Here is a 12276-nt window from a genome sequence, read left to right as displayed (position 1 = left end):
AGTGCCACTCCTCCCCCTCTCTTTCCTATCCTGTCCCTCCTGTACAGCCTATAGCCCTCAGCATTCACCGCCCAATCATGCTTGGAGTCCCACCAAGTTTCCATAATGGTGTCAGCCAGCAGGAGGGCAAGTTCCTTCTGCTTGTTCCCCATGCTACGGGCATTAGTGTAGAGGCATTTCAGGCCTCCTGGAGATGTGGTTACTGACACCCTAGTCCCAGCAATCCCCTTATCCCCATCTCTTACCTGTTTGTCCGCTGAGCTTGCTGGTCCGGGCTGGGCTATAGTTGCGGGTGCCAGTCCGGTGTATCCTCCGCCCTCATCTTCCCCTTCCCGCGACGAGCCTAGTTTAAAGCCCGCCGGAATCTGAGTGATGACAACGTTATTCCACCTGCCTTTCTATTTCAAAAGCCTTGGGTTGCCTTCCAGTGCAGAACCAAATCCAGCATGGGCATTTTGGAAGTTGCCACTAAACAGAATTGTCATTCTGCAGTGAGCAGTCTTTGATCCATCCTAGGCTGGGAGCCTGTGTCTGAAGAGAGAAAGTGGTCACAGCTTGTTTGATGCCACAGAAAGACCAGAAGCTTAGTAGATGCAGCACATCTCTAGCTAACATTTGATCTAGGTCTTGGCGCTTAATAACAACACTTACTTCTGAGCTGGTGACATAGCCCATTACGAAGCTATGTGTTGCCTCCCTAGACACTGAGGCTGACAGTTCTGGGACTCTGGTAATTAGCACCTCTTTATTGCTTCACCCTGAGGTGATACCAAGGTGACAGGTTTCCCATCCTTCAGTTGTGCTGGGCATTCCTGGTGGTTTAGGAATAATGTATCCTGCATTCATGTAGGGCAGTGATTCTGAACCAGGGGGGAGCCACAGCACTGTGGGGTGCCTTGGGATCCTTTCAAGGGCTCCACAGGGTGCCCCACAGTGTTAGCACTATTAGCTTTGCAGACTTGATTCACAAGATAAATTCACTGATTTCAAATAGAAATCCAGGTTTGGGGTCTTTTGGAGTTCTTTGCAACTGAAAAACCTCTCTATTATTTCACTGTAGGCAAAAAAGAGTGAAAGTGAGTTGGATTTTTTGAGGGGTGCCTCAAATTTATCCAAGGGTGCCTCAAGTCTCTCCAGGGGTGCACTGAGTCTAAAAAGGTTGAGAACCACTGATATCGGGGGTTATACTAGATGGCCTTTGGGGTCCCTTCCAGCTCTAAAGCTGACATTTTGCTCTAACGAAAAGGAAGCAAAGTGCATGGTGAAGCCATTTGAGTTCCCTCTGCAGGACAGACCTTTGAAGAAGCATCACTGAATGGCACTCCAATATGGTATGGGACTGATCTACAGCCCCTGGAAGTCAGTGGGAATCTTTCTATTGATGTCAGTGGGCTTTAGGTCCAATTCCACAAGAGCCAAGTACGGAAAATCCAATTACATTATCTCTGTGCTCCAGCCATGCCTCCATCCACCTTTCAGCTTCCCATTGTATCCTCAGAACAACTAAGAGAGCTGCCAAGATAGCTGATCAATAGTCCATCCAGCTGGAATAACAGCCGCTGGAAGATGGAGAGGCAGGGAGAGAGAAGCAGGAGGAAAAAAAGTGTCTATAAAGGGGGAGACACCATTAAAGGAAAGTTAAAGAAAAATGAACAGGTGCAGCAAAAGAATGATCTGATGATGCAGTAATTTGCTTCTCATTTCCTTTCTATGAGCTGAATCATATTTTGCATGTTGGTGTGGGCTTACTTCTGAGTTTGAGACTGATAAATTCTAAGGTTTTTCTTCCTGGAATGAATTCAGTGTGGAATATGGGTGAGCACACATTCCTAAAGGACCTGCCTGTCAAGGATCCTGAGGTATTTTCTGCACATTCAGCTGTGGAGAATCCTGGAGAGTAAGGCTTGTCCCACTTTTAGAGAAGTGGAAATGAGTATCGGTGACTGAGCCAGCATCAAAATAGCAAGTTGGTGGCAGAGAGGGAATAGAAATGACTCCTATTCAGTTTCTTTGGAATACCCAGTTCCTGACCCAGAGTGGACTAAAATGTTGGCCAACAGAAGTAGGATCCAGGCATTCAGACTCATGGAGAGTCATGGCCAAACTGTTTGACCCTTTGGTAACCTCTTTTTAACATGATAAAATGCCCCAAATAGTCACATCTTCCTTTGTCCAGCCAGATCCACTGGTAAGATAGAACGTGAATGGGGCAGGGCTTCTCCCCACCATAAGGTGGTTCTCCTACGTAGACTTGAGATGCATTGAGGTAGCACAAAGAGGAAAACAGTGCAGAAAACAGGACCTAAGAGGCACACAGTCTTGAAGTCATGGGGAAGGTTGGAGCCAAGGATGATAAAGAGGCTGTTGAGAGGGGCAAGAGGGAGTCCAGTGAATGAACAAGGTAACAGATGTGTTGGGTGCGCTGCATGTCATAGATGTGATGATGGTGCTACATGCAGCAGAGGATGAGGAGGACAATAATGCTGGGAGAGGGTGTGAGGGCTGTACATGCAATTCAGAGGGCCAAGACAAGGCTTAGGGAGGTGAGAGTCCTATGTGGATAGATGACATTGCTCTTGTATTTCTGCTATTGCAGATATGGAGGAGAATGGCCTGTCACCCTGCAGTACCCCATCTTCCTCCGGCTGGGAGCGCTACAGTTTCCCGGAAGGTAAGGCGTGGCATTTGTGTTATACCTCGAGGCCAGGGCAATGCCATTTCATCCAACTGATATTTCAAGTGGAAGAGGAAAGAGTTTTTTAGTAACCTGTGTTCAGATTTCTGAGCTGCTCCTGCAACAGCAGGCAATTTAGTATCTTATTTGAACGATTTAAATCTGTTTTGGCCAATCTTTATATATTGCTGAGTAAAATTAGGCCCATAAACCCATATTTAGGCACCTCATGGAATGGCCTGGAGTTCAGAGCCTCTAAGCTCTGACTAGCTCCTGTGAGATCACCAATGCTTTCCGGAGAGGTGGAAGGAAGTTGTTATCCTTGTGACATGCATGGGAAAAAGGAGGCAGCAAGTGAGGAAGTAACTTGGCCAAGGTATCAAAGCAAATTGATGTCAAAGCCATGAAGAACGGTTGGGAACTCAGTTTCCTAGTGTATAGATCATACCCCTTGAATTCTGGGGCTAACTCTCCCATCAGACCAGAGGTTTCTTCATTTTATCCTTGTGTCTGTGTTTCTCCCCAGCTTCGCTGCAGAGTCCATCTGCTTCCTCCACTCACTCCCAGAAGTCCATCGAGAACCTCTTTGCTGCCAGGTAAGAGACAACTGGAGCGTTCCCTGATGAGACGAGCCCCATGTCTAGTATCTTCTTTGGCTGTGGGTTTGACCACAAGTCCCTGTATATTTCTTGGGAGAGTATCTGCATCCTGCAGGTGGGGAACAGGCAAAACTCAATTAGCAAAGATGTGCTTTGAGAATAAGGGTCATATCAGCCATAAGTTTCACAGCACAGTCTTGCTTTGAAAGTGCTATACCCCAGCCCTTCTTTAGTTGGTTTAATGGCCTAAGCAGACAGCTGGTGAGCTGGGATTAGGGAGAATTAGCCAGAAAGCTGAGACTGATGGTTGGGATCTAGACAATACACCTCTTTATTTTTGAGTTTACAAGTGTTGTATAAATGCCATGCTTGTAGGAGTGGGGTGAACAGACCAGATGGGGGGTGGATTCTCCGTGCCACCCACTGCAGCCAGTTGATAGCGATTGTTTACCAGAGAGGAGAGACTCCTTCAGGGAGGCTTTAGTGTTTATATACTTAGAAAAAAGTGCAACACAAGCATCCTCACTCTGCCTCACCTTTGCTTTGGTGTGACGGAGGAGAGTCACTCTCAGTGATGGCCCATTTAGTCCTGAGTGTCTTTGCTGAGCGGGGCTCTCAGTGGGTTCACATCTCAGCCCACTGGAAAGCAACATGAAGCTCCCACACCCATCCATAGTGCACGGAGCACTCATTAGATGGTAACTTTTTCATTCAGCACCTACATAGCTTAGATTGGAACCAGTGACCTAGAGGACTAAATACTTTACTACTCCCTCCTCAAGCCACCCATATATGTGGGTATGGACTATGGAGGTATCTCTGTGTCATCTGATATGAAGAAACTGTGCAGGCCGTAGCCTACTGAAATTCAGCAGGACTTCGGGTCCTAAGTCACTTAGGTACTGTAAGCTTTACTTTTATCCAGTGATTTGAAGAGATAAGGGATCAAAGGAAGAGCCCTCTGTCTTTCTCATGCACCAACATGCTCATCCCATTCTCCTTATGCTGCCTGGACTCTCTGGTTCCAGTCCCTGGAAACCTCTGTCAGAGAGCATGAGTCACACAGCTCTTCTAGAAAGTGACAGAAGAAAGGATTAGGGTTTAGGGGGATCACATACTCTTAACTAGCTGAAGAATTTACTTCTGAGGCATGGGGCAATGATGGTCTTCCTAAAGTTTCCTCCCAGTCTGGGGAGTTCACAAGAGACTTGAGTAGAGGAGAGTTACATTTTTACTAGGCTGCGCTGGCTGTACAGAGCATACTCCCTGTACTGGTTGTGGTATAGCTCTGAAGGGGACTGATGGGCTGCTCTGTATTGCAGGTGAAGCTAGGTGAGCAGATGCTTGGCAGCAGACCCGGTGCATGCGTCTTTGGACTGCCTGACTTATGTGGCCTATACCTCCCCTTGTTACTTTGTCTTGGTGCAGGTTGACCCTTAATAAAACAAGACTGTTGACTCGTGCGGCCAAAGGTTTCATGAGTAAATCTCCAAATAGGGTGACTGAGCCCAGCTCGGAGAGCGACAATGAGAACAAAGACTATCTACCCCTGGTAAGCCACTGAACCAGACCTCTACTATTTGGCATAATGGAGCATAGGAAGATAAGAATGGAAGAGACCTTTTTTGATCACTGGGTCCAGTTCCCTGCCACTGCAGACAGCTATGTCCTATAATCCAGTTCATAAGCTCTTCCGGTCCCAGCCTAAGTTAGGTTGTTTGCTCCAACTACTCCTGTTGGAAGGCGCTTCCAGGACATCATTCTTTGGAGGTGATACTTAAAAGCCACCTTCTGATTCCTAGCCTACATTTGCTCATGATCACTGCATACTTGCATATTCTAGATAGAGTGTGAGCTAGAACTACTGCTTCTGAGGAGGATGACAAGCAGCTCTATTGCATGTGATCATCCTGGAAGCTATTGGCTTACCCATAGTGCTGCTGTCCCAGCCTGGCTTGGGTGTAGCTGGGGTAGACTTTTGCTGGGTTGGGTAAGCCACAGCCCTGGCTACAGAAAAGATCTTCTCTGGGGCCTTACTGCAGCACTTCCTTAAGGCGGCACTATGGTTCCTCCCTGCAGGTATCTCTGCAGTTGGCCTGTGGTGCTTTCCTGCTCAACTCAGCGCTCTGTGATGCAACCAACATTCCCATGGAGAAACTGAAGTGGACCTCTCCGTTCTCCTGCCACCGGATGACTCTCAGCCCCTCTGCTGGCTCTTACAGCACGAGGAAGCCAGACACCCCTGGGGAAGCCAAGAGCCCAGCCTACAGCCGGCAGCTCCAGGTGCCTGGTGATGTTCGCAGAGAAGGCTCCTCTGACAGGGACTTCATCTCTAGTCCCTTGACCAATGGACATGGCGAGGGCCAGGAGGATGGGGGTTGCCCTCGCCACTTCTCAGGTAGCGATGCTGAGAGCCTCTCCAGGGCTCTGCAAGCTGAGAATGAACTCTCCCCTCCTGCTATCACCATCCACCGCTTCTCCTCCCTGCAGAGCACCCAGCCTCCTCTGGAGCTCCAGAGCGACAGTGGCAGAGGCTCTGAGACAGACGGCTCTGAGCTCCAGGCCCTGCTGTCTGACATTGAGCTGCAGCAGCGGACTGAGCCGGAGGGGATGCTTTGGGCCACAGCAGTCGCCCTGGCCTGGCTGGAACACAGCTCGGCCTCCTACTTTATTGAGTGGGAGCTGGTGGCTGCCAAAGCCAGCATGTGGCTTAGTGAGCAGGAGTTCCCCCCGGGCTGTGGCCTGGCCACTGTGAAGGCCGCAGCCCGGCAGCTCTTTGTGTTGCTCAGGCACTGGGATGAGAACCTTGAGTTCAACTTGCTGTGCTACAACCCAAACAATGTCTAGGAGGGGCAGGGGCATTGGGGGGGATCCAGGCAGTTGTCTGTGAAGGCACCCAGGGTACAGGGACTAGTCCTTAAAGCCACACTGAGCTCTGCTCTAGCAGTGATGTGCACGTTTATTAGAACAAGGCTTTGCGCTGGAAAAGCCATGACTGAGATCCATTCAAAATCCCACGCTCGGTGATTCTTCTTCTCATGGCCTAAGCAAGGTCCTGTGCTGCTTCCTGCAGAAGGACATTATTTAGGCTAGTGTCTCAGCAGAAAGGATCAGACAATCTGGTAACTAGGAAGAGCACGTCTGGTTTTTCTGGGCACCAGGCAGCTTCCCTTTGGTCTCCAGTGCTGCTCCCAGGAAGAGAATCCCAAAGCATTGCTCAGCCATCTGATCCACCCACTTTTCTCCTGCTTACCAAGCTCCCCTCTGCTCTTCATGCAGAGCATTTGCAGCATGATTTATTTATTGCTCCCCAGAGGCACCTGACAGTGTCCCACTGTCAGTCTTGAATGCCTTTTAGTGAAGATTATCCTGCGTCTCTTGTCTCAGGATTCATGCTTATGCATCTGCTACTTCTCGTAGGTCAAGGGCAATGGAAATGCAGACTGCGACTGAGTGTCCAGGTAGCTTATACTCAAACACCAGTAGTGTTGTTCCTATTGGAGCTGGGTGAAAAGCTACTTTCTCCCGGCCCTGGCCATGGAATGGCTTCACTGATCACCAGGGGTGGATTTGGGCTGAGATTTTCCACGAAGCCCTCAGGAATTGAGTGCTCAGATCCCACTCTAATTCCAAATTCCTTGGTGTCCAGGACTGCCCCACAGCTGACAACGTGCCTTAGCATCGTGTGCCCACAGAGCGGGGGCATTGTGGGGGCAGACTCTGCAGTCAGTAAACTGCCTGGAACGTGCAGAGGATGGGCTGAAGAAAGCAAGCTCTTTCCCAAGCACTTCTGGCTTAGTGTAGTAGAGACAGGAAGGTGTCCTAAGAAGTAAAGTCTTCTCTGCTCCATCAGAGCCCCCTCCTGTAGGGATACAGCCTATGGTCTCGAGAGAGGCTGTGCAGCATGTTACATCCGATCGAAACCACTTGGCTAAAGGGCCTGGCTTGGAGTTGCATTTCCAGCTTGAAGCCATTTGCCCAGTGGTTTTGACCTTCTTGCACTTTGGTTTCCTGACTCAGATGGAGAATATTCCACTGCCCTCCTGTGCACCTGGCTCTTTGAAGCTCCTGCTAGCCAAACTCCTCTGTCCTGGCCAGATTGGCAGAGCTCCTTCATTATTGGTGTGGCTGCCTTTTCTACCGTTAGCATTATTCCCTGTGCATAGGTTCTACCTTCTTGTGTCTGCTTGCAAACCTGTCACATGCCTGTCTGTCACACCTTGCTCCTTGGGTCTCACACTGCCTTTCCAGATGGGGTGAGCAAACCATTTATCTCCCAGTTGGGTTGAATGCCTGGCGAGCCCCTTGGATTCCCTCCCTCTCCCTCCCTCTGGCACTGCTGCTGAACTTGTTCCCATCCTCTCTGTGCTGTGTTTTGACTGGAGTGCCATAGCGCTTGTGACAGGCACTATCCGTGGGTACCTGTATCCACTCTGCTTAATGCAAAGTGACAACTGATAGCAAATTGTATTGACAGACCTTCAGTGAGCGTAATTGCTCGGCAGAAATGATCCTGAATCAGTTATTCATAGTGGAAGGCAACTGTAATCCTCAGACTCCAGTGCTCTGCAAAGTCACCAGAACTATCCCTGTTATCTCCAGCTAATGCCAGGAACATGCTTTGGGTGACAATTGTCAAAAACATGTTAATTCAACTAAATACACCACAGCTAATTAGTTCATAATAGAGTGATTATTAAAGACTCAGTAAGGACCAGATTCAGCTTGTTGCAGTCCAAGGGAGCTGAGCACGAGTGTTTAAAGGCCAAATATGACCTTTCCATGACAAACCTCACAGCACAACTGGCTTGTTCTGATCAACATGCACATAACTGTTCCTGTCTCATTAGTGGGGACAGTGCAGGCCTCATTATGGCCTACAGCTGAAGGGTGACTGCATCTGAACCATCACCCCAGGATGCGGGGGATGCTGTCACCTCAGGGAGGTTCGTACAACCAAGCTCATGTCCGTGAATCAAGAAAACCTCCCTATTCACTTCAGCACCCATGTAGAGCCCATTAAAACAAGTGAAAATTTAGCACATGCTTTAAGGCTTCCCTGAATTGGGGCCAGGTTTCATTATGCCTGAAAAGATGGGTGGGTGAGTTGGGAGGCTATCGATGGTTGGGTGAGTTGGGAGGCTATTGATGGTTGGGAGGCCATCGATGGTTGGGTGAGCTGGAAGGTTATTGATGGTTGGGTGAGTTGGGAGGCTATCAACGGTTGGGTGAGTTGGGAGGCTATCGATGGTTGGGTGAGTTGGAAGATGTGAGATTGTGTGAAAGGGAGTGAAAGAGGTCAGGTTCACATGTGAGACATGGAGCTGATCATGATGCTTTCAACCAAAAACAATTTCTGTCAGAAACTATGATTCTGTTGAAGTTGATCTTTGCAAAGGGATAGAGGGCAAAGGCAATATTTTCAGTGATTTTTGCTTTACTTTAATTTTTCTGACAGGAGAACTCTAAAAATATATATTTCTTTTGTTTCAACCCAGAATATAGCTTTAACATTGGTCTTAGGGAACTGAAAAATGTTAGTTGCCATTTGCAGGGTTTGGATTTTGGGGGCAGGGGGTCTTCCCCTCCATTTTTATCTCTTTCCGTCCAGGAGAAGTAAAAGAGGGGAAAGAAGTGAGAGACCACCGGACTTTCCTCTGATGCAAAAATATGTATTTGGGAGCCCCCATGGGAAACCACCATTTTCGACCATGAATTTTGGGGCAGGTATTTATGAAAAAGAAGAAGTAGGTTTTCATACAATGTCTTGTGTGAACAGATTGGGATGAGAGTTTTGTTTGTCTTGCAAGAGGAGTTTACAAGATGCCTCCTCCTGTTGTCTTCAGATCCAGTTCAAATATGTGTCTTGTCAGCTCAGGCTGCAAGAGCATGGTCCAGTTCCAAATGCATCCATGCCTTTCCTGGTTATGTTCCAGATTAGTCCCTGAAACTGCTGGCATCCCATGTGTGTTCAACAGGGCATCAACTCGGATGTTACAGAAGATGCCCATGTCATTGTGCGGCATTATTAATGTACCAGCCCCTGCAGTGGGAGTGCTGGAGAGCTGCAACACTCCTTTTCAAGCAGGTCATTTGCTCTTCCCATCTCAAGTCGCATGTCATGGAAAGTAGCAAACCGAAAGCTTAACTGTGTGTGTAGCTATTACCCTGTTCCGTAGCCGTCCCACCCTGTGACGTGGTGTCGGTGTGCTGCAGAGCCAGTGCAAGGCCCTGGCTAAAAGCAATGTGATGTGAGCTGCTTTTTTTTTGGTAGGTGGAGTGACCTGATGTATTGGGTTTTTAAAGTGTTTTTGCACCCTCCTACCACCTCGCCTCATGTCCCTGCTCCCCTCAGCCACCTGCAAGGCTCAGCTTTGTAAATACCAGAAGCATTAATAAATGCAAACCATACCACAGTGACCCCCTTTTCCTGGGGGGCGCCTGGCTCTCACAGCAGGTGTACTGGGTGTTGAAGCCCAGATTGGCAGCTCAGAGAGCCACGGCTGCAGAGATGGGGAATGCCAAGGCCTGCGCAGGCATGTGGGTCAGTCAGGCTTGGTACACAGGTCCTAGGTGGTGTCACAACAGCTCTGTCCACAATGCTGCATTACCTGATAGGAGCTTATTTCTATGCACTCAAAGCACTTTAGATGCTTCCAGGTTATGGGCTTTTAGCAATCATTCCAAATGGCTTTTTGGTTAGAGTCTCAGCAGGTCCTTACGAGGTGAGTCACAGTCTAATGTCTCAGTTTCGCACAGAAAAATGAGAACATCACAGAAAATCTCCCCGATTACTATAACCCCCCAACACAAACATATGGCCTTGTGGTTTGGACTCTCCAATGTCAATGCAAGTCTTAGTGACTCCTAACTAGCCCTTGTACGAGTCTGTAATAGATATAAGGTCTAGAAGATGTACTGAGTGAGGGACATAGAAGTATTGAGTGTGCATGGGGAAAAAAAGTATGGAGAGTGTGTGCAACAGCAGAGGAAGCTGTCTCTGGTGTTCAAGCTGCGGCCCAGCAGCAGAGATAGGAAGTGCCATCAGAGACAGGGGTCATTTGTAATAAAACAGGGAAAGACACACCACCTGCAGTGTGTTGTATGCAACAGCCACCATGCATGTTATCACATAGAGACTCGTGTTGGCCATCTGCTTTTTAGCATGGTCTTGAGACAGTCAGATTAGCCCAAGAGCAGTTCTGTGAACTGGTAAAACATGCATCACTGCTGCTAACTCTGCTCTAAAATCACTCTGTGTTGGTTTGCAGATGTAACAGGAGGCTGGCAGGTCATTCCTATTGCTTCTCTGAGCCTGCTCTCCAAATTACCAGCTCAACCATGTAACAGAGGCTGCGGTTTGGAGTGCATTGACCCCCGGAGGGGGGGAGCCTGCAGATCAGTAAGCAGATGAGATCTTATCTGAGGTAATAGTAATATTTTACTGAAGAGCAAAACCTACCTCTCTTTTTTGCCCAACTCTTGCTCTCTCTCTTGGGTTCTCACTACAAAGAAGTTAGCAGAGTCTTGAACTAGGTCCATCTAAGATAGCTATGACGCAGACCTCAGCCCTGCTGGTTAATAGGGACCTGTGCTGGTTTCCAATGACATCTTCCACAAGACATGCAGTCAGAATATTTTGGGGGAGATCTGTACTACCCCATATGACCAGACCCAGGACTCGGTACCTGCAACCCTGGCATGCTCTGCCAACATTTGAATGTCCCTGTACTACAGGCTCCTTGCAGGAGAGCCCAGAGTGCTGCCTTGTAACTTGAGGTCAGCTCTGAGGAAGCGTCCAGTTATTGTTTCAAACCAAAGTACCGACAGGAGAGGTTTAGCAGGGATGGGATAGGCTTTGGCTGTAGCTGAGAATTTTACAGGCTGGCCAGGAAAAGGAGAGCTCTCTGCTGGACTCACAGGGGAGTGTTTAATCTTGTGTTAATTAAGCTCTTGCTGAGTGCTGCTGTGAAATCCTCCAGCACGGCCTCCAAGTTGCCATGCGGGCTGTCTGGACAGGCCACCAGAGGGTGACCTTGCTTCATGCTCATCAAGATGCTGAGATCTGTGGTTGGCAGTTCACAAGCCGTTAGAGACGGTGAGGGTAAGACTGGGGCTGGGTGGCTGTGAAGAGCTGAACCTTGCAGCAATGCCTCTTGCAGCTGCCTCGAGGTCCAGCTGCATGGAGAAGGCAGCTCCCTCAGCCTCTGCCAGCTGAACAGGGAAGGATAATTCTGGAGGTTGTCTCTGCATCAAAGGGGTTTAGCCATAGGAGTTTGGAGTCTCACACCTGAGCGCTGGCTTCCAGCTGTGCGGGGTGGTTTATATAGCTCCCGTGTTGCAAAGCCTTTTCTCTGATGGAAAACCCATGAGATGCTGGATACAGCATCATAAGACCAGTAATTGCTTCTGTTCAGGCAACACTGTTAATTCCAAGGACACCAGAGCATTCAATCAATACTAGATCAGCCAGCAAGGTAGGTAACTCTGTCCAGTTTATAAGTGGGGAAACTGAGGCACAGACAGCTAAATGACTTGCTGGAGCAGAACTTGGGGAGTGATGGTTCCTAGCTCTGACCACTATAAAACGCTGCCTCACCTATTGTTAAAAAAGTTGGGAGCTCTCCAACTACACTGTGGTCCATCTTAGCTTGGATGCAGTCTCCGTCGCCAGGGATGTGTTGAACATCCATCCGTTCCAGTCAGAGTTTTGTGTCGCTGTGTCGCTGCTCGTGGTGTCACGTAGCTGTCAAATTAGCCGGGTGGCTTTCTGCAGTCCTCTGTGGTTCAGGTGACATGGCTGGTGATTGTTCTCCAGACCCTCAAGTGCCTACGGATGCGACCACACGCTCTAGCGTACAATGTGACTGTGGTGCCTGTGATTTTTTTGCTGCTCGTTGGAGACCCATTGCCTTTCACTCACTTTCCGGATGCGTCAGCAGCATTGCCTTGTTTGGTGGGCTTTGAGTTTTGTGTCCGGGGCGGGGTTGGGGTTGGGGTGGG

The 12276-nt window shown here is 48.8% G+C and overlaps 1 protein-coding gene across 1 annotated transcript in view; it reads left to right on the top strand.

Annotated features, from left to right (window-relative positions):
* The window catches only part of VWA5B1 (von Willebrand factor A domain containing 5B1), a 74007-nt gene extending 66167 nt beyond the window's left edge, over positions 1 to 7840 (top strand). Inside the window, exons 21-24 of the mRNA XM_019511899.1 lie at positions 2597 to 2671; positions 3201 to 3270; positions 4702 to 4825; positions 5353 to 7840. Of these exons, the coding sequence (XP_019367444.1) occupies positions 2597 to 2671; positions 3201 to 3270; positions 4702 to 4825; positions 5353 to 6120 (1037 nt within the window). The 3' untranslated portion in view covers positions 6121 to 7840. The remainder of the gene's footprint in view (positions 1 to 2596; positions 2672 to 3200; positions 3271 to 4701; positions 4826 to 5352) is intronic.
* Positions 7841 to 12276: the final 4436 nt, after the last annotated feature.

Source organism: Gavialis gangeticus, unplaced genomic scaffold (assembly GCF_001723915.1).
Source record: "Gavialis gangeticus isolate Ggan-Ray unplaced genomic scaffold, GavGan_comp1, whole genome shotgun sequence".
Taxonomy (NCBI): domain Eukaryota; kingdom Metazoa; phylum Chordata; order Crocodylia; family Gavialidae; genus Gavialis; species Gavialis gangeticus.
The sequence above is the reverse complement of the archived record's forward strand: the minus strand, read 5'-3'. Positions and strand labels throughout refer to the sequence as shown.